Here is an 18,469-nt window from a genome sequence, read left to right as displayed (position 1 = left end):
TTTTTTATCTAAAAAAGAAGTAGATTTCAGAATTATTGATTGAAGTACTTTCACCTTGCAGTCTTCCATGAAACGTGGGGCAAAGAGCTACCTGTAGCAACAGCATCAGTTTGTTCAAAATATTGGATGTTGAACGAAAAGTAAATCAAGGCAAGCATTTGTTTATAGAATATGTGAGCTCAGCTGATATTGTGTTCCCATTAGGCTACCAGAGGGCTGGAAAGTGAAGCCACATGTTTTATTGTGTAGTATTTCAGATGTACAATATTGTTATAATGGGATAAAGTGAAATTCCTTGTATATCTATCTTTGGTAGACCATAAAGTCTCAGTGGGACAGTGGCTTGTACCATTAGCCTCTATGTAAGATAGTCTGGAAGACTGCTGCAACTATATGTGATTATATCTATAACCTCTTCCCTTTTGGAATCTGATTGCTATTGTTATGTATGAATATTGCTAGACCTTCTTTGCTGATTTTCCCCTTGTAATTTCACCACATCATTGAAGCTGAAAGACATATAGAAAAAATTCTTATGGTAGGTTGCCTTCTAAGAGAAATTTACAGTTCTAGTGCCATTGCTAAATTTTAGGTGTTACTGAATTAAATGCCACTCCACTGCAGCTGTATGTGAAGCAAGCAGGATCATATAGAGGCACTGACATGTGATTTCACAAGTGAGCCTGTTTGTATACAGAAAGTAGCTGGGCCAAGCTGCACAATCATGGTGACATTCCAGAAAGGTCATGAAACTACAGGCCAGCCTGTGGAGTATTTCCACAATGCTTAGACACAGATGTGTTGGTTTCTATGTGCCAGAAAGCAATGTAACAGCACAGAAAGGTGTGCTATTAATGGCTATAAATACCATCTGTTTCTAGCACAGTTATGCACAGTCTGGCAGCACCCTCCATGACATTGGGCTCACGAAAGTGTCCGTCACGCCCTGGGCCAGCCAGCAGCCGATGCTGGTCTGGGCAGCCAGTTCCACCAGACCAGCTCACAGTTCTAAATGCACACCCTTGGACTTGGAACAACATAATGGATGAGCTGTCCATCAGGCTCCAAGGCAGCACTGAAATTCTGCCTCAGAGGGCAGCAGTTCACAGCCAGGATCAAATTGCTGCCATCCTTCTGCACCAGGGTGAGCTTCTAACCCAGCAGTGGTGACCACCTGCAAGAATTCAGTGGACATACATGCCATTGCCACTGTTCACTCTGGACCACATTGTGCAAACTTGGGCATGCCCTGCCGAGTGAGGTAAACAGTGTTAGCAAAGCAGGACATAGATGTCAAATGGCCATCCCACTGCTGGGACCTTTCAATGTCACTGGCATTGACAGTGGACCATGTGCCTGTAGAGGGTAAATGCAAAGGCATTGCAGCACTTTGGCATTGTAATGCAAGACTAAAAAAATATGTTATACCTTGCAGTGGAGTTTTCCTAGCCACTTCTGATCATCTCCATTGCCTCCACAACCTGCCACTCCACCACTTCTACACCATAGCATCCCCACTCACCCCAGGTCAATATATTGTTGGGTTTATATATTACTAATGATCTTGGTGTTGACATTTAGTCTGTGAAATAAAATCTGATATAACAAAGGAACATTGATTAATGGTTCATCTAACAACACTTTTAGGTCACAGTACCTTGTCAAGCATCCAAATGATGATAGTAGCTCTGGCTCCCAATACTTCAGTCTTGTTAAGATTCCACTCCACTCCAGCTAAGAGAGAAGTGATGTCATCCAGTATACTCACATCAGAACTGGAAATAAATAATAACCATTGTTATAATACAGGAAGATGTGAACTAATTTTAAAGTACATATCCAAAGACCCATCATGACACTGCTAGTATAATGCAATTATTTAAAAAAGTAGAAAAGCAAATTTTGATTACTCAGTAATGTGCAAAGTCTATAAAAAAGTTTTTGTACTTTAATATCTCCTCCCCTGCTTTTTTCATGTGGTTCTCCTCAACTCAACAAGCCACCTTCCTGAATGCTAACCTCCACCTCATTGATGGTACCACAAGTACGTACAAATCACAACAATATTTCCATTTCACCAGCAGCCACCCCTTGCACACCAAAAAGTCCACCCCATACAAGTTGATTGCTATCAATGTCATGTCTGCATCAGTTTGTAGTCCCCTTCCCAGGCCTTTTCTGACCATCCCTAGCTTCCACACTTTGTTAAGAAATGGATCTCTTATGCCTTCCAACACCCCTTGTGCATCTGCCGATAAGCCATGAGTAACTTGTTTTCAGGTATCCTCAAGGAGGAGGCATGCAAGAGGGGACACCTGCCCCCTCCTGGAATCCAGGAAATAGCTGTTTTTTCATTACAGAATTCTGTCACTGATTGTTGTGACTCCATCAATCTGGAAATTTAATGTTGACAAGCAGGACTTTAGCAATCACTATATATCTTGCATTTTCACTTGTTGGAAGGCTTTTCATGGGAAATGGAGTCATAAAACTATGAATTTTGCAGTCATAATGGCACAGTTGCACAATAATGTGACAAACTGGAGTGGATCACCTTGGTTCAATCCTAGGCTGTTAAAAGTGGAGCCTACCAGCCAATTTGAGGGTGATTTTAGGAGGTTTCTCATATCAGTCTCATTGTATACTGCCCCTGATTTAACTTCATCCAACCAACACAAAAAAACTCAGCTTTCAAAACACTTTTTTTTTCAGTTTAAGTTACACAAGTCAACATTAAAAGAATAAAAAGCATTAAGATTATGATGAAAAAGGGATGTTTGCATATACAGTGCCTGACAAAAAATTGAAGCACCCAGAAGGTGAAAGGGAAACAAAACTTCATGGGTTGGGAGGCTATGTGAGATTACTTAAGTGATCACAAAATGGAAGTTAACCTAAAGGCAGAAACACTGCGTCATCATCAGATACACACACAAAAGGTACAGAGCTTTACTTTGCTAGCTTTCAGAATGGAATTTCTTTCTCAAGTTGTAGGAGAAACATGCATACAAACACAAACACAAAGACACACATACGCGCGCGCGCACACACACACACACACACACACACACACACACACACACACACACACACACATATGCACATGCTTCTCTCCCTACATTGTGCTCATTCGACTGTCAGCTCTTTCCTAGCCCACGGTGAGCATATTGGAGTGAGGTGGGGGTGCTGTGTGGGCTAGGTCGTGTAAAGACACCCCACACACACACACACACACACACACACACACACACACACACACACACACACACACACACACACAAACAAAAAACACACTATATGGGGGGGAGGGGGGGCACAGCGAGCTACCTTGGGTTTAGGCCAGGAAGGTTTCTTGGTAGTTGTGTGCTGCCACCTCATGCCCTAGTCTGTGAAATCAAGTGCACAGCTGTCTGCCACGTGCCCCCTCTACCTGCATCCCTAGCTAGCCCACGGACAGCTCCCCAGTCTCACAGTCTCACACGAGCCGCTAGACACTTCCCCCCAACACCCTCCCTGCCTTCTGCTTCACTCCATGCCACACCCCACCCCACACTGCACCCCAATCTCAACCCAGTACACTCACCATGGACCAGAAAAGAGCTGACAGTCTAATGAGCACAATGTAGGGAGACAAGCATATGTGATAGGCTGTGTGTGTGTGTGTGTGTGTGTGTGTGTGTGTGTGTGTGTAGGCACACACGCATGTGCGCACGTGCATGTATTTCCTACAGCTTGACAAAGGAATTCCACTCCAAAAGCTAGCAAAGTAAAGCTCTGTACCTTTTGTGTGTGTATCTGTTGACGACACAGCACTTCTGCCTTTAGGTGAGCCATCTCCTTTACTCCTAAATAATTTGTTATTCTCAACCAGAACTTACAGTTAAATTTACAAAATACTTGGCAGTATGAACCCACTTATCAATATGATGCTGCACCCCTTCTGGCCTAGATATATGCACTGATTTGGTTGGGAAGGGTGTCAAAAAGCCACTTATCACCTCCTGAGGCAAGCTGTCCCACTGTTGTAACTGGTCTTTGTCATTCAGTGTACTGGCACTGTAATGGAGTTGATGTCCAAGCTGGTCCCACATACACTCCTGGAAATGGAAAAAAGAACACATTGACACCGGTGTGTCATACCCACCATACTTGCTCCGGACACTGCGAGAGGGCTGTACAAGCAATGATCACACGCACGGCACAGCGGACACACCAGGAACCGCGGTGTTGGCCGTCGAATGGCGCTAGCTGCGCAGCATTTGTGCACCGCCGCCGTCAGTGTCAGCCAGTTTGCCGTGGCATACGGAGCTCCATCGCAGTCTTTAACACTGGTAGCATGCCGCGACAGCGTGGACGTGAACCATATGTGCAGTTGACGGACTTTGAGCGAGGGCGTATAGTGGGCATGCGGGAGGCCGGGTGGACGTACTGCCGAATTGTTCAACACGTGGGGCGTGAGGTCTCCACAGTACATCGATGTTGTCGCCAGTGGTCGGCGGAAGGTACACGTGCCCGTCGACCTGGGACCGGACCGCAGCGACGCACGGATGCACGCCAAGACCGTAGGATCCTACGCAGTGCCGTAGGGGACCGCACCGCCACTTCCCAGCAAATTAGGGACACTGTTGCTCCTGGGGTATCGGCGAGGACCATTCGCAACCGTCTCCATGAAGCTGGGCTACGGTCCCGCACACCGTTAGGCCGTCTTCCGCTTACGCCCCAACATCGTGCAGCCCGCCTCCAGTGGTGTCGCGACAGGCGTGAATGGAGGGACGAATGGAGACGTGTCGTCTTCAGCGATGAGAGTCACTTCTGCCTTGGTGCCAATGATGGTCGTATGCGTGTTTGGCGCCGTGCAGGTGAGCGCCACAATCAGGACTGCATAAGACCGAGGCACACAGGGCCAACACCCGGCATCATGGTGTGGGGAGCGATCTCCTACACTGGCCGTACACCACTGGTGATCGTCGAGGGGACACTGAATAGTGCACGGTACATCCCAACCGTCATCGAACCCATCGTTCTACCATTCCTAGACCGGCAAGGGAACTTGCTGTTCCAACAGGACAATGCACGTCCGCATGTATCCCGTGCCACCCAACGTGCTCTAGAAGGTGTAAGTCAACTACCCTGGCCAGCAAGATCTCCGGATCTGTCCCCCATTGAGCATGTTTGGGACTGGATGAAGCATCGTCTCACGCGGTCTGCACGTCCAGCACGAACGCTGGTCCAACTGAGGCGCCAGGTGGAAATGGCATGGCAAGCCGTTCCACAGGACTACATCCAGCATCTCTACGATCGTCTCCATTGGAGAATAGCAGCCTGCATTGCTGCGAAAGGTGGATATACACTGTACTACTGCCGACATTGTGCATGCTCTGTTGCCTGTGTCTATGTGCTTGTGGTTCGGTCAGTGTGATCATGTGATGTATCTGACCCCAGGAATGTGTCAATAAAGTTTCCCCTTCCTGGGACAATGAATTCACGGTGTTCTTATTTCAATTTCCAGGAGTGTATGTTCTATTAGGAACAAAGACAGTGATCCCATTGGCCACAGGAGTACCTCAACAACTAGCATACAGCTCACAGAGAGACATTTCATGTGTGGATGTGCATTGTCCTATTGAAAAATGATTCCATGATCATGTCACATGAGAGGCAACACATGAGGATGCAGAATGTCTGTAACGTACTGTTGTGCTATCAGTGTCCACTCAATCACTACCAACTGTAACCTGAAGCCATATCTCATGACTCCCCACACCGTGAGGTCAATAGTAACACTGCTGTGCATCCAAAGCAATGGAAGAATGGGATCTCTCTGCAGGTCGCTGTCATCTGAGGTAGTGTAGAACCATTATCATCACTGAAAACAATGCAACACTATTCATCAGCAGACCATGCTTCCCAGTCATGACACCATTCCAAACACAGCCATTTGTGTTGCAATGTTATTGGCAGCCTACACATGGGAACACAATCTCATATTCCAGCTGCTGCTAGTCTCTGACCAGTAGTGCAGGATGACACAGAATGTTCCAGGTTCTCAGATGGCAGGAGCTGATGTGAAGGAGCAGCAATGTGCTTGGGGCACAATTCGTGACCTTCCCTTGTGGTGATCAGTTGCAGTCGACTAAAACTTTAACAATGGGTATGCCCATGCTCATGCTCCTATGCATTCCAACATCTGCCCACTGGCACATCTGAATGCCCAATGAATCTGGATACTGGATGATTGACCAGCTGGCCACATTGGGACCCACAAAGAGGCACCTTTCTAACGCTGTCAGGTGCTGATAATGGTGCCTCACAAGAGTATGCCGCATCTCTGTGTGCTTCACAGTGATCACCCAACATCTGATATTTTTCATGACCTCATATAACCTACCAGGCCTGGTATCAACACCAAACTCAAATAACACTAACACAATCTGGTGGCCATTCTACCCATCACAGAGAATTACAACTACAATCAGTTACGTACCCACCAATAGTGTATGAAGTTACACTGATATCCAACCATGTCTTCTGGGTGCTTCACTTTTTTTGTTGGGTAGTGTATTATTGAAATATGCTTAACTATATACTTATACACAGGGTTTGGAACTTTAATAGTGGAAACTATTTACTTACAGCTTGCACAAAATAGATATGTGTTTCAAAGTTTTACTGACCTTCAAAGTAGTCACCAGCATTGTGTATAACCTGCCGTCAATGATGTGTAAGTTGTAGCATACTCTTAGCAGTGCCAGTGGTGTTGACAGTTCAAGCAGCACGGTCTATTGCCCGACGAAATTGTAGCAGTTCTGAAGTGAATGCCATGAAGTGTTTCCTTCACTTTTGAAATTGAGTTGAACTCGCAAGGGCTTAAGTTAGGGGAGTGCAGTAGGTGGTATAGCACTAAGCAGTCCCATCAGTCAAACAAACCAGTAACAGCTTGCACTGTATGTGCTTGAGCATTGTCATGCAAAATGATGGCCAGGCCCAGCAGAAAGTGTCATCACATCTGCCTCTAAGCTGGTCGTAGGTTGTGTTCCAAAAATGAACAGCATAGAGATAGAAGTGATAACACTTTCTGCTGGACCTGACCAATATTTTGCAGGACAATGCTCAAGCACATACAGTGCAAGCTGTTACTGATTTGTTTGACTGATGGGGCTGCTAAGTGCTATACCACCTACTGCACTCCCCTGACTTAAGCCCTCGTAAGGTCAACTCGATTTCTAAACTGAAGGAAACACTTCACGTCATTTGCTTCAGAACTGCTACAAATTCGTCAGGCAATAGACTGCGCCACTCAAACTGTCAACACAACTGGCACTGCTAAGAGTATCCTATGACTTCCACACTGCTGGCAATGGATTATACACAATGCTGGTGACTACTTTGAAGGTCAGTAGAACTTTGAAACACGTATCTATTTTGTATGAACGGTAAACAAATAGTTGCCACTATTAAAAGTTCCAACCCTTATATATATATATATATATATATATATATATATATATATATATATATATATATATATATATATATATATGTGTGTGTGTGTGTGTGTGTGTGTGTGTGTGTGTGTACACTTCTTTGAGCAGAACATATTTACAACCTCAGTGAATGACTATAGAGGGTGTCCGAGAAGGAATGGTCTCTTTAAAGGGATACAACAGGAGCAATCTTTTCAAGCAAAAAAGTCTAGTAAACATAGGATCTGAAATACATAACCTAACCCTCAAATCGGTGCACCAGTTTTCATAACACCAGCAGGTGCACGACGTATTTTGTACACATGTAAAGATTAACCACCTTTATGTCATAAAGGTAAACAAGTATGAGCAAAATCACAAATTAATCTTAGTTTAATTAAACAACTATAAAATAAACTTATAACATAGGAGCTAAATCATTGTTTAATTAAACAATAATAAAATAAAGTTTCATTGTATCACTTTGTTGTCATGTACATGTGTCACTTCACAGTAATGAGCCCATTGAATTTATCAATCAGAAGAATTTTTATAAATGCCCGGTATGAAGATGCCACTTTAAAATGCATTTTTGTAAAATTTATAATGTAAAATGCACTGATAGAGCATATTGCATCTGCTGGGGCTGAATGACTAACAAAGAATCAAAATTTTTGGATATGCTTAAAATGTTTTGTGATTTCTAATACAGAATACTACATCAACATTGCATTGGATCCCTGCCAAACATTTATCCGATTACTAATTACCTTGTAGACAACCACCTCATTGTGAGATTGTGCTGCTAGCTCGAAATTGGGGTCATTTTCTTGCATCATTTATAAATTTTTCTCACCTAGCTCACTGTTTATTTTAAATTACTGCTGATCACTTGGATGTATGCAACACGACTTATCACTATGTCAGATGAAGCAATGATGAAGGAATAAGTACTGGCTTGCAATTTTAAAGTCGCAGTGGACCAATAAAAGAGTAACTTATTTGTGGTTGGTGTACTTTATACACAGACATGCTCACTCGAGGTTTAAGAGCTATGAGCACTGGTTCATCTTTGCTACTGTGAAACACATCTCTTCTATTGAATAAGTGTGCATAGCTCTTAAGATATGTAGCTTAGAGCCAATGTTTACTAGACTTTTTCACTTTGAGTGATCATTCCTGTCATATCCCTGAATATTGACCATTCCACCTTGGACAGGCTATAAAATATTACAGACTCGTGCCCCCTCTTGAATAAATTTTTGTGCATATCCATGATACTATTCATTACTTAATACCACTCAGGACCAGAGCAACTGAACAACATTCCCTGCCAGGGCCTCAGCTACCTAGTGTCTTACCCTGAAAGTCTCCTACTATCCTTTCCATCTTTCATCCGGTGGCATACCCTTACTCACTAAACATGTACAATATACTCCTGCTCCAAATCCTGACTTTAAGGATCATGTCTCTATGGAAGACCCTGCTGCAAGGACTGTTCCATACATCAATCCATCCTTTCCTATTCCAGCCTAATCATAAGTGTTTAATATGCCATCAGAAGAACAGTCACTTTTGAAAGTGGACACTTCATTTGTCAATTTCCATTTAATTACTGTGCAACATTCTATATGGATATAACCACAAACAAATGATGTAGCTGAATGAATGGCTATTATCAAACTGTGGCCAGAGGCCAACTGCCGGCCAGAGTGGCCGAGCAGTTCTAGGTGCTACAGTCTGGAACCGCACGACCGCTACGGTCGCAGGTTCGAATCCTGCCTCGGGCATGGATGTGTGTGATGTCCTTAGGTTAGTTAGGTTTAAGTAGTTCTAAGTTCTAGGGGACTTACGACCTCAGCAGTTGAGTCCCATAGTGCTCAGAGCCAGAGGCCAACCGAAACATTAAGTGTCTGGCTTCAAATGCTGGCTGAAAACCTCCATCATCCAGATATCACCCCCTCCCCCCCCTTTTAATGTTCACCCCTTCAATATGAAATTCTCTGAAGTTTCTAGGTGGTGACTATCTGTGCAACACATCCTTTGTTCCCATAGTGCCTGTGTGTGTGTGTGTGTGTGTGTGTGTGTGTGTGTGTGTGTGTGTGTGTGTGTGTGTGTGTGAGAGAGAGAGAGAGAGAGAGAGAAAGAGACCTATGATCATGATACATGCTGCTTTCAACATACCATTTGTCAGTTCACTGACTTTATTTTTAATTGTGACAAATTGCATATGTAAATTAATTGATGTAGTATGGGTTTTCTTATTTGAATAAATATCGGTGTAACTGTGATAGGACCTACCTGGCCATTAATGCAGTGGAAACTTTTTTATTAATCATTTCCTGAGTCTCATTTACCAGATTTTCTTTGACAATTCCATTAACAGTCCACAATTTGAGTATGCTCTGATACAAACATTCATTAGGTATTGGTATACTGTCAATGTCTATAAAGTCAGAAAAGGCACTCAAGTCAATACCCTCTGTTCCTTCAAACCACGTATTATACCTGAAAAAGACAACAGCTACAGAAATCACACCATCATCTGTATACAATTAACAATAAACAATTTACATAAATAGCCGGCCATTGTGGCCGAGTGGTTCTAGGCACTTCAGTCTGGAACCGCGTGACTGCTACGGTCGCAGGTTCGAATCCTGCCTCGGGCATGGATGTGTGTGATGTCCTTAGGTTAGTTAGGTTTAAGTAGTTCTAAGTTCTAGCGGTCTGATGACCTCAGATGTTAAGTCCCATGGTGCTCAGAGCCATTTGAACAATTTGAGCCATTTACATAAATAAATAAAATAAATGTTGAATTTTACTTGTAAATGTTGAATTTAACCATGTACTACTCTCTAACTTACAAAACAAGAAACCTAATGGCGTGTAATGTACAGGACACTTTTTCTAAAAATTGAAATTAATTCTTAAATGCAAAAATGATAAACATGAATTGTAAGCTCCTGTAATATAATAACAAATAGCTATTAGCTTCGTCATGAAAGCACAAGGTAAATTATCAAGAAGTCATTGGAATGTAGATGTAGAATGTTGTGCCAACACCTTCCAAGTGGGCTTCACAACATGTGGGCAGACAGGCCAGCTTGCTGCCTGAAAAGTCTAATGTGTGGCATGGGAAAGTGGTGAGGTGACATGACGCAATCCAACAGCCTGTCAGAATGAAGTGCTGGACTTATCTCATGCCATGTTGGCTGGGTCCCTCTATGTGACTGGCAGTGGTGCCTTGTCAAAATAGGACTCCAGTGAACCAGTACAAATAATAGCCACTCTGGCCTAACAGTATGTGTCATCGACTGTTGCCTACAGTGAAATTGCCCCCAATGGCACACTTGACCCAATCTCAGTCATCCAATCTCATCTACAACTAGTCGGTACATCCAAGAGTTGCTAGTCTATTGGCTGTGATGGGGTCTAAACTGGCACCATCTGGCTGGGGCCTACTTTAGGCTGACATCAGCTAAGGATGCCTCCCACACCTGACCTCCTGCTAGACTACTGATGCTGCACTCTTTGCCAAGGTCACAGATTCGGAGCACCACACACCTCACCACTACACTGTCGCCTGGCACTGCAGACCATGCCTGCCAACACCTGTCACTGCCAGTTGGCACGTCCAGTGTGGGTGTCTGTGTTGCATCAGCACCACTAGGACATGGTTACAGCACTATGTCACTGCACAGTTGTGCTTTGCTGAATGGGGGAACTAATTCTGCCACTACATCCTGCCATGTGTTTCCCTGGGTAGACATTACTGCCCAGGCTCAATAATGCCGCCATGATGCCATCCACAGCAACTGAATGAATTTTGCTGGATAAGATATGTTGTTGATCGACTGCTCGTAACAGTCCACAACAGCCAAGGGATTGGTTCTTTCAATCTTCTGCCCAGACAACCATCCTGAGTTGACTTCTAACATTTAACAGTGTTAATAAGGCTCGGACTATCCTTGTACTGTAATAGGAAGGATGATCAAGAAATGAAAAATTTTTGGAGGATAATACAATTTGGAGGTGGGGGAAAATAATAAAAGAATTGTAATGATTCTGGACTTGGTACCTAGGGAATAACTAATCAAAGATAAAAATTAGAGTGAGCATGAGAGAAGAGAGAGAAGGTAAATACAGAACTGCAGAAGATGGCCAGTGATTATTTGGCAAAAAGTAAGATGAAACTGGATTCAGAGTAAATCAAATTGTATGTTGAATCACCTCCAGAAAGATTTGCATCTATTTTCTTAAATGTTGGTTTCTATCATTTCTGAAAATAACATTATACTGTGACGCTTTCTAGCTGACATCTTGCTGAAGTCTTCCACTCATCTTCTTCCGGCTTCTTTCGGTCTTTTTTTAGTTAATTTTTTTGTCCTTGTATCTCACTTCTGCCTATTTCACTTGCTTTATTAACACCAGCTGCATACAAATGTCCATCTCTAACGACCTCATTGTTGAGGGGATGTCAAACCCTAATCTTCCTTTTGCACATAACTGCATCTTGCAGAAGTTTGTTACCATTCCTTTTTACCTTGCCCACAACTGTGTTGTAAGATCAGTTACACTAGTGCACATTCACTACTCCCTCCAGCATAAACTGTACTCTGGGATGTTTCTCTAAAGTGATGCTGTCATTTACCACTCTTTAGCTGAGTCTCACATCAAAACCTTTCCCCAGGTTCCTGACACACTGTTCAACAGAAGCAGAAAACACACATCTGACTCAGTCATTGTCAGCTCTGGCATATTTAACATACTCACTCTTTCCATTATACATTGATTCAAGACAAATCAAAACAAGACTTCAAATGTAAATCATTCACTACATTTGGTGAAAACTATTGCATGGGAAATGTTGTGAGATGATGTGATTAGTCCTTATGAGCCTGTTACAGGCCTGCAGCATTATTGCCTGTTACAGGCCTGCAGTGAGCAAAGAGAATATTGTCACTTAGAGGAAGGTGTAAGTAGATGAATGACGAAAACCAACTTCACTTAACGAAGGCTTATTCAGCACTTGCACGCACAAGAGTGCGGAGCGAACTGCCTCCGACCAGAACAACATATGGTATAATTACGGCTACAGAACATTCCAGTACAATGATTCTTGCCATTTGTGGATACTTCTAGAATGTATTCGAACCGAATATAGAAACTAAAATTTTTCAATTCAGGTGAGTTATGAACTCACGACCCTCCAGGCAACAATCTAGACTCATAGACACTACACTACAGCGACTACGCTACTCGGCTTCTTCTGCGACAGTGCTCCCTGCTTAAGAGAACAGCATCTCGGTGTTATGTCGTCCTATTCCAGGAAAGAGTCATCGGTCCTGCATACTCCGACTCCCGATGACTGATGTTCACCCTGGCGGTGATCTTCTTAGAACTTCCCTTGCCGCCACGTTCTTCGTTACTTTTCTGCTTCTTACCTGTCGCTGGACCTTCGAATTTACACTGGGTTGCAGGATCCTTATAGGGCTTCATTCGAAGGACGTGGGCCGTATCTCTGATCTTTCATCGTCTTGTGTCGGGGTCGAAATCTTCAACTTCTTAAGTAACATCAGAAAACTGTCTTACAACCTTATAAGGTCCAAAGTAGTGCCTGAGGAGCTTCTCAGAGATATCAACCTTCCGAACAGGAGTGAAGATCCAGACGAGGTCACCAGGCTGGTAGACAACAGGGCAGTGGCTCGCGCCATACCTTCGGCGATCGTTTTCTTGAGCCTGCAGCGTGTGGAGTTGAGCTAACTGCCGAGCTTCCTCTGCTCTGGTTAACACCTGGCTGATGCAGTCGTCGTACACGTCTTCAGGATGTAACGGAAACACAGTGTCTATCGTCGTAGTCACCTCACGCCCATGCACCAGGAAAAAGGGCGTAAATGCCATAGTGTCTTGTTTGGCGGTATTGTAAGCAAACGTCACGAAACGTAGCACCTCATCCCAGTTGCTCTGCTCAACATTGATGAACACTGATAGCATGTCGGCCAAGGTCTTATTAAGGCGTTCAGTAAGCCCATTAGTTTGCGGATGGTAGGCAGTCGTCATGTGATGAGTAATGTTGCACCGACGGTTTATCTCCGTCACAAGATTCGATTGAAAAAAACTTTTTCTCGATCTATAATTAACGACCTTGGGGCACCGTGTTTTAATACAATGTCTTCTATGATGAATTTGCCTACTTCGAATGCTTCGGCTGTTCTCGCGGCTTTTGTAATGACATAACACTTCAGATAATCAGTGCAAACAATAATCCATCTATTGCCACTAGCAGACGTTGGAGATTGTCCGAGGAGGTCGCTGGAAAGGCGTTTCGGGTGGTGGAATTGGTATCAGTCGGGCAGGTGGTTTCTGAGGAACTGCCTTTCTCTTCTGGCACTCTCGACAGTGCGACACAGTATGACGGACACTCCTAAATAAACCTGGCCAGAAAAATCTCTTGCGGATCCTATCGTATGTCTTAATAAATCCTAAATGTCCAGCCTCAGGTGTGTCATGAAATTTCTGTAGAACATCTAAGCGCATGTATTTAGGAATCACTGGTTGCCACCTCTTTCCAAATGGATCAAAGTTTTTCTTGCAAAGTAATCAATTAACTGCCTTAAATTGTCCTTTCACACCCTCTGACCGATTTAGGGCAAGCATAATTTGAGACATCTTGGCATCCTTCTTCTGCTCAGCAGAGAGATCCTGGAGTGCAGCGAGACAGTCACTATCTTCATCAAAGTCTTGATGGTCTTGCACAGGGTTTCCTGAGAGACAGTCGGCATCTTGGTGTTTTCTTCCACTTTTGTGCACTATCGTAATGTCATACTCTTGAAGACATAGTGCCCACCTGGCGAGTCGTCCTGTTGAATCCTTGAGACCTGTCAACCGACAAAGTGAATGATGGTCTGTAACAACTGAATGGCCTTCCATAGAGATACTGTCAAAATTTGCATATGGCCCAGATCACAGAAAGACATTCTCTTTCCGTAGTTGAGTAGTTTCTCTCGGCTTTTGTAAGTGTCCTAGAAGCATAGGCTTCTCTTTTCCATCCGAAATTTACACCAGAACAGCACCGATCCCATACCCACTGGCATCTGTGTGTAGTTCTGTAGGCGCTCTCTCATCATACAGACCAAGTACAAGGTCAGTCGTCAAAGCTTTTCGCAGCACATCGAAAGAATCTTGTAGAGCACCACCCCAGATAAATTTAGCATCGGCTTTTAACAACTCTTGGAGTGGCCTGGCTTTGATACAAAAGCCTTTGATAAAACGACAGTAATAAGAACACAATCTGAGGAAGCTTCTCACGCTGTAATACTTTTAGGAATAGGAAATTCCGTTATAGTTCTTATCTTTTCTGGGTCTGGCCGCACACCTTCGTTTGACACAAGGTGCCCAAGTATTTTGATTTCTTTTGCTCCAAAGAGACACTTTCTTGGATTAAGTTTCAGTCTGTCTGGGTGAGACACTTAAGAACGGCCTTCAGTCTTTTTATTTGCTCGTAAAATGTCTCTGAGAAGACTATAATGTCATCTAAATAACAAAGACACATCGTCCACTTCAGGTGCCTTAGAAGATTATCCATCATTTGTTCGAAAGTTGCTGGTGTATTACACAAACCAAACGGCATTACCTTAAACTCATACCGGCCCTCAGGGGTGATGAATGCAATTTTCTCACGATCAGCCTCATCTACTTCGATCTGCCAGTATCTCGAGTACATGTCCATGGTTGAGAAAAACTTCGCCCCTTTCAGACAATGTAGTGTGTCGTCAATTCGTGGAAGAGGGTAAACGTCTTTTTAGTTATCTTATTAAGCTTCTTGTAATCAACACAAAAGCGCCAGCTGCCATCCTTCTTCCTGTCGAGAACCACTGGTGACGACCATGGGCTTTGCAAAGGCTGAATGATGTCATTCTTCATCATTTTCTCTATCTCGTCGCAAATTATTCGACATTCCTTTGCTGACACATGGTATGCTCTCTGGTTTATTGGTTGATGGTCTCCGCCGGCCGCTGGTGGCCGTGCGGTTCTGGCGCTACGGTCTGGACCCGCGCGACCGCTACGGTCGCAGGTTCGAATCCTGCCTCGGGCATGGATGTGTGTGTTGTCCTTAGGTTAGTTAGGTTTAAGTAGTTCTAAGTTCTAGGGGACTTCTGACCTCAGCAGTTGAGTCCCATAGTGCTCAGAGCCATTTGAACCATTTTGATGGTCTCCAGTGCTAATCCGGTGCTTCACCGTCGATTTCTCTAATTTGCTCTTCATCTGTGGATTGAAGCATTCAGAGAACTCTTGAAGAATGGCAAGTACCTTCTTCTGTTGTTCCTTAGTGAGATCTGGTGATAGTGGAGCTAGAAGATCTTGTCTCGTAGTGGTAGCGCTAATTTCACCCACAGACTCGACATGGGAGGTTTCTATGACGCTCAGGTGTTCTGCAATTAACGGCTCAGCGTTTGCTACGCACATGCGTCTTGGAAGGATCTGCGGTTCTCGGCGACTGTTAACTATGCACAATTCACCGAATCCGTTCTTAAACGAGACGCAGAGGCTGGGATGACCAAGTTATTCTTCAGTGGTATGCTTCTCTTACATTCCATTACAAGATCCATGGGTTGATGCATGGCATGACACAGCTTTATAGCGCTGCCTGCAGGAATGATCACTTCATCCAGCACACATAGTCTCCACACGCTCGGATGACCATCTTCCTGTCCACAGGATCTCGTCTAGCATATCTTCGAGCGACCACAATCTATAACTGCCTGAGAAGCTTTCAAAAAGTCCCATCCGAGAATGACGGCATGACTACACTCTTGTAAGACGATGAATTCTAAGGGCTGTGTATGGCCACTTATAACCACACTAATGACAAATCTTCCTGTAGGTTTTACACATTTCTCATTAGCCACCTTCAGCAGAGATGTTTTGCTGTCGAAGAATACGGTTTTCTGCAACTGGTGAGTAATTCTCCGAAATGACTGAATATGATGCTCCAGAGTCCACAAGAGCTTGGTCTGGTCGGCCACCCATGAGGGTTTCGACGTAGTTTCCTATCATTTTTGTAGTGATCCACGGCGCAGGATTTTTCTCTTCAGTGGCCTCACCTCCAAGGAAGGTCGCGCCCTTTAGTTTTCCAGGTTGCAGCGGCTAGGTGATCGGCTGGAGCTTCTAAATGGTAATGGAGACCTTGATCGGCGTGTTGGAGAGCGTCCTTTCCAGTGGCTAGCTTGCGGCGATGGTGACCCACGTCGACCTGCACCCACATCTTCTTGTTCGTCTTCGTCGTCCCGAAGTTGGAGTCGGGTAAGATTGGTCTGCTGTCTTCTGGCGCGGGCGTCATCAAATATCTGCCGCCTTTCTTGACAGTAGTGCACCACATGTCCTGGTCGTCCGCAGTGGAAACACACTGCTTGGTTATCCTGGGTTACCCAGACGTCTGTCTTCCTTGGTGCCCAAACAGGTTCCTCATGCGGCACTGCAGGAACGTAACTTCGCCGGGGTCTCGACTTTTTCACCGTTTTAAATGGAAATGAAGGACGAGAGACTGGGTTCAATGTCTGTTCCACTTCCTCTCTTATGACCTCATGAAGCGTCTCGGTTTTTTGCTCGCCGTGCAATCCAAGTGCCTTCTGAACTTCCTCTCTCACTATCTGACGAAGAACACTTGTGAAATCAGTTGCTTCCTCCATCATAGACATCGATACGACATTTGGAAGCCGTTCAGACTTCTTGCGTGTAATTCTTTTTTGATGCATGTTATGAAGTCGTCTGCTGTCGAAACTTCCTTCAGGAGTAGGGCTTGATACATGTGCTTAGCAACACCCTTCATTAGATGTGCAACCTTGTCTTCCTCCTTCATTCTAGGATCCACTATTTTACACAGTTCCAAGACGTCTTGAATGTAGGATGCTGTAGTTTCTCATGGACGCTGTGCCCTGCACTTTAGTTTATCTTCAGCCTTGCACTTCTGTCGTTGCGTGTCGCCGAAATACTTGCGCAGTTCTGCCTGGAATACTTCCCAGTTTGCGAACTTCTCCTCGTTGTTCTCATACCATTGCTTGGCAGTGCCCTCCAAGGGGAAAAATACGTTAGCCAAACACACGGTGTCATCCGATTTGTTAAATTTGGCTATATGCCCATGTACCTTCAGCCACTTGTTTGGATCTTGGCAATCGTCACCAGAAAACCCGGAAGGATGTCTCATGTGGTGGCACGCAGTTGCTGTCATCGTGACGCCCTCCCCTCTTCTTCTCCTGTCTCCGATAGATTGCACTCTGTTGAATATGGCTCGAACTCGGGTTTCTCGCCAAGTAAACGGTGGCTCTGCCGTGGCTTGATGGGAGCCACTGTGTCGTCGATAATGTGCGCTATCACAAGCTCCAATACCCAGCGCCTCCACCAGAATAATGTCACGTAGAAGAAGGTGTAATCAGATGAATGACGAACACTAACTTCACTTAACGAAGTTTTATTCAGCACTTGCACGTACAAGAGTGCGGAGCGAACTGCTTCCGGCCAGAACACATATGGTATACATACAGCTACAGAACATTCCAGTACAATGATTCTTGCCATTTGTAGATACTTGTAGAATGTACTCGAACGGAATATATAAATTAAAATTTTTAAGTTTAGGAGAGTTATGAACTCACGGCACTCCGTGCAACAATCTAGTATCATAATCACTACACTATTTTTTAGATCTCATTTTGCTCTATATTGTTTGTTGAATTTGTTCGTGGCGGACGTCCGAGGACACCCGTTCAGGTTTTTTTGTTGATCCGTTCACTCCGTTTTTTTTATTTTTTTATTTTTTACAGAGGGTAGCTAACCCTCTGCCCGAGCACGCTGAGCTACCGTGCCGGCATTACGGTGACTCCGATACTCGGCTTCTACTGCGACAATATTTTATCTACCAATTGAGTCATGTAATTAGCTATGACACACAAAGGAGTTGAATTTAGATGTTGTATGGATTCTATTAGTCCTAGGTATTTAACCGGAGG

At 44.2% G+C, this 18,469-nt stretch overlaps 1 protein-coding gene across 1 annotated transcript in view; it reads right to left on the bottom strand.

Moving 5' to 3' along the window:
• Window positions 1–18,469, bottom strand: part of LOC126471053 (patched domain-containing protein 3-like) — a 630,102-nt gene that overhangs the window by 254,661 nt on the left and 356,972 nt on the right. Inside the window, exons 4-5 of the mRNA XM_050099121.1 lie at window positions 9,765–9,971; window positions 1,658–1,775 (exon numbers count right to left, since the gene is read on the bottom strand). Coding sequence (XP_049955078.1) covers window positions 1,658–1,775; window positions 9,765–9,971 — 325 coding nt within the window. The remainder of the gene's footprint in view (window positions 1–1,657; window positions 1,776–9,764; window positions 9,972–18,469) is intronic.

This window comes from Schistocerca serialis, chromosome 3 (genome assembly GCF_023864345.2).
Source record: "Schistocerca serialis cubense isolate TAMUIC-IGC-003099 chromosome 3, iqSchSeri2.2, whole genome shotgun sequence".
Lineage (NCBI taxonomy): Eukaryota > Metazoa > Arthropoda > Insecta > Orthoptera > Acrididae > Schistocerca > Schistocerca serialis.
Note: the sequence above shows the minus strand (reverse complement) of the source record. Positions and strands in the feature narration are given on the sequence as shown.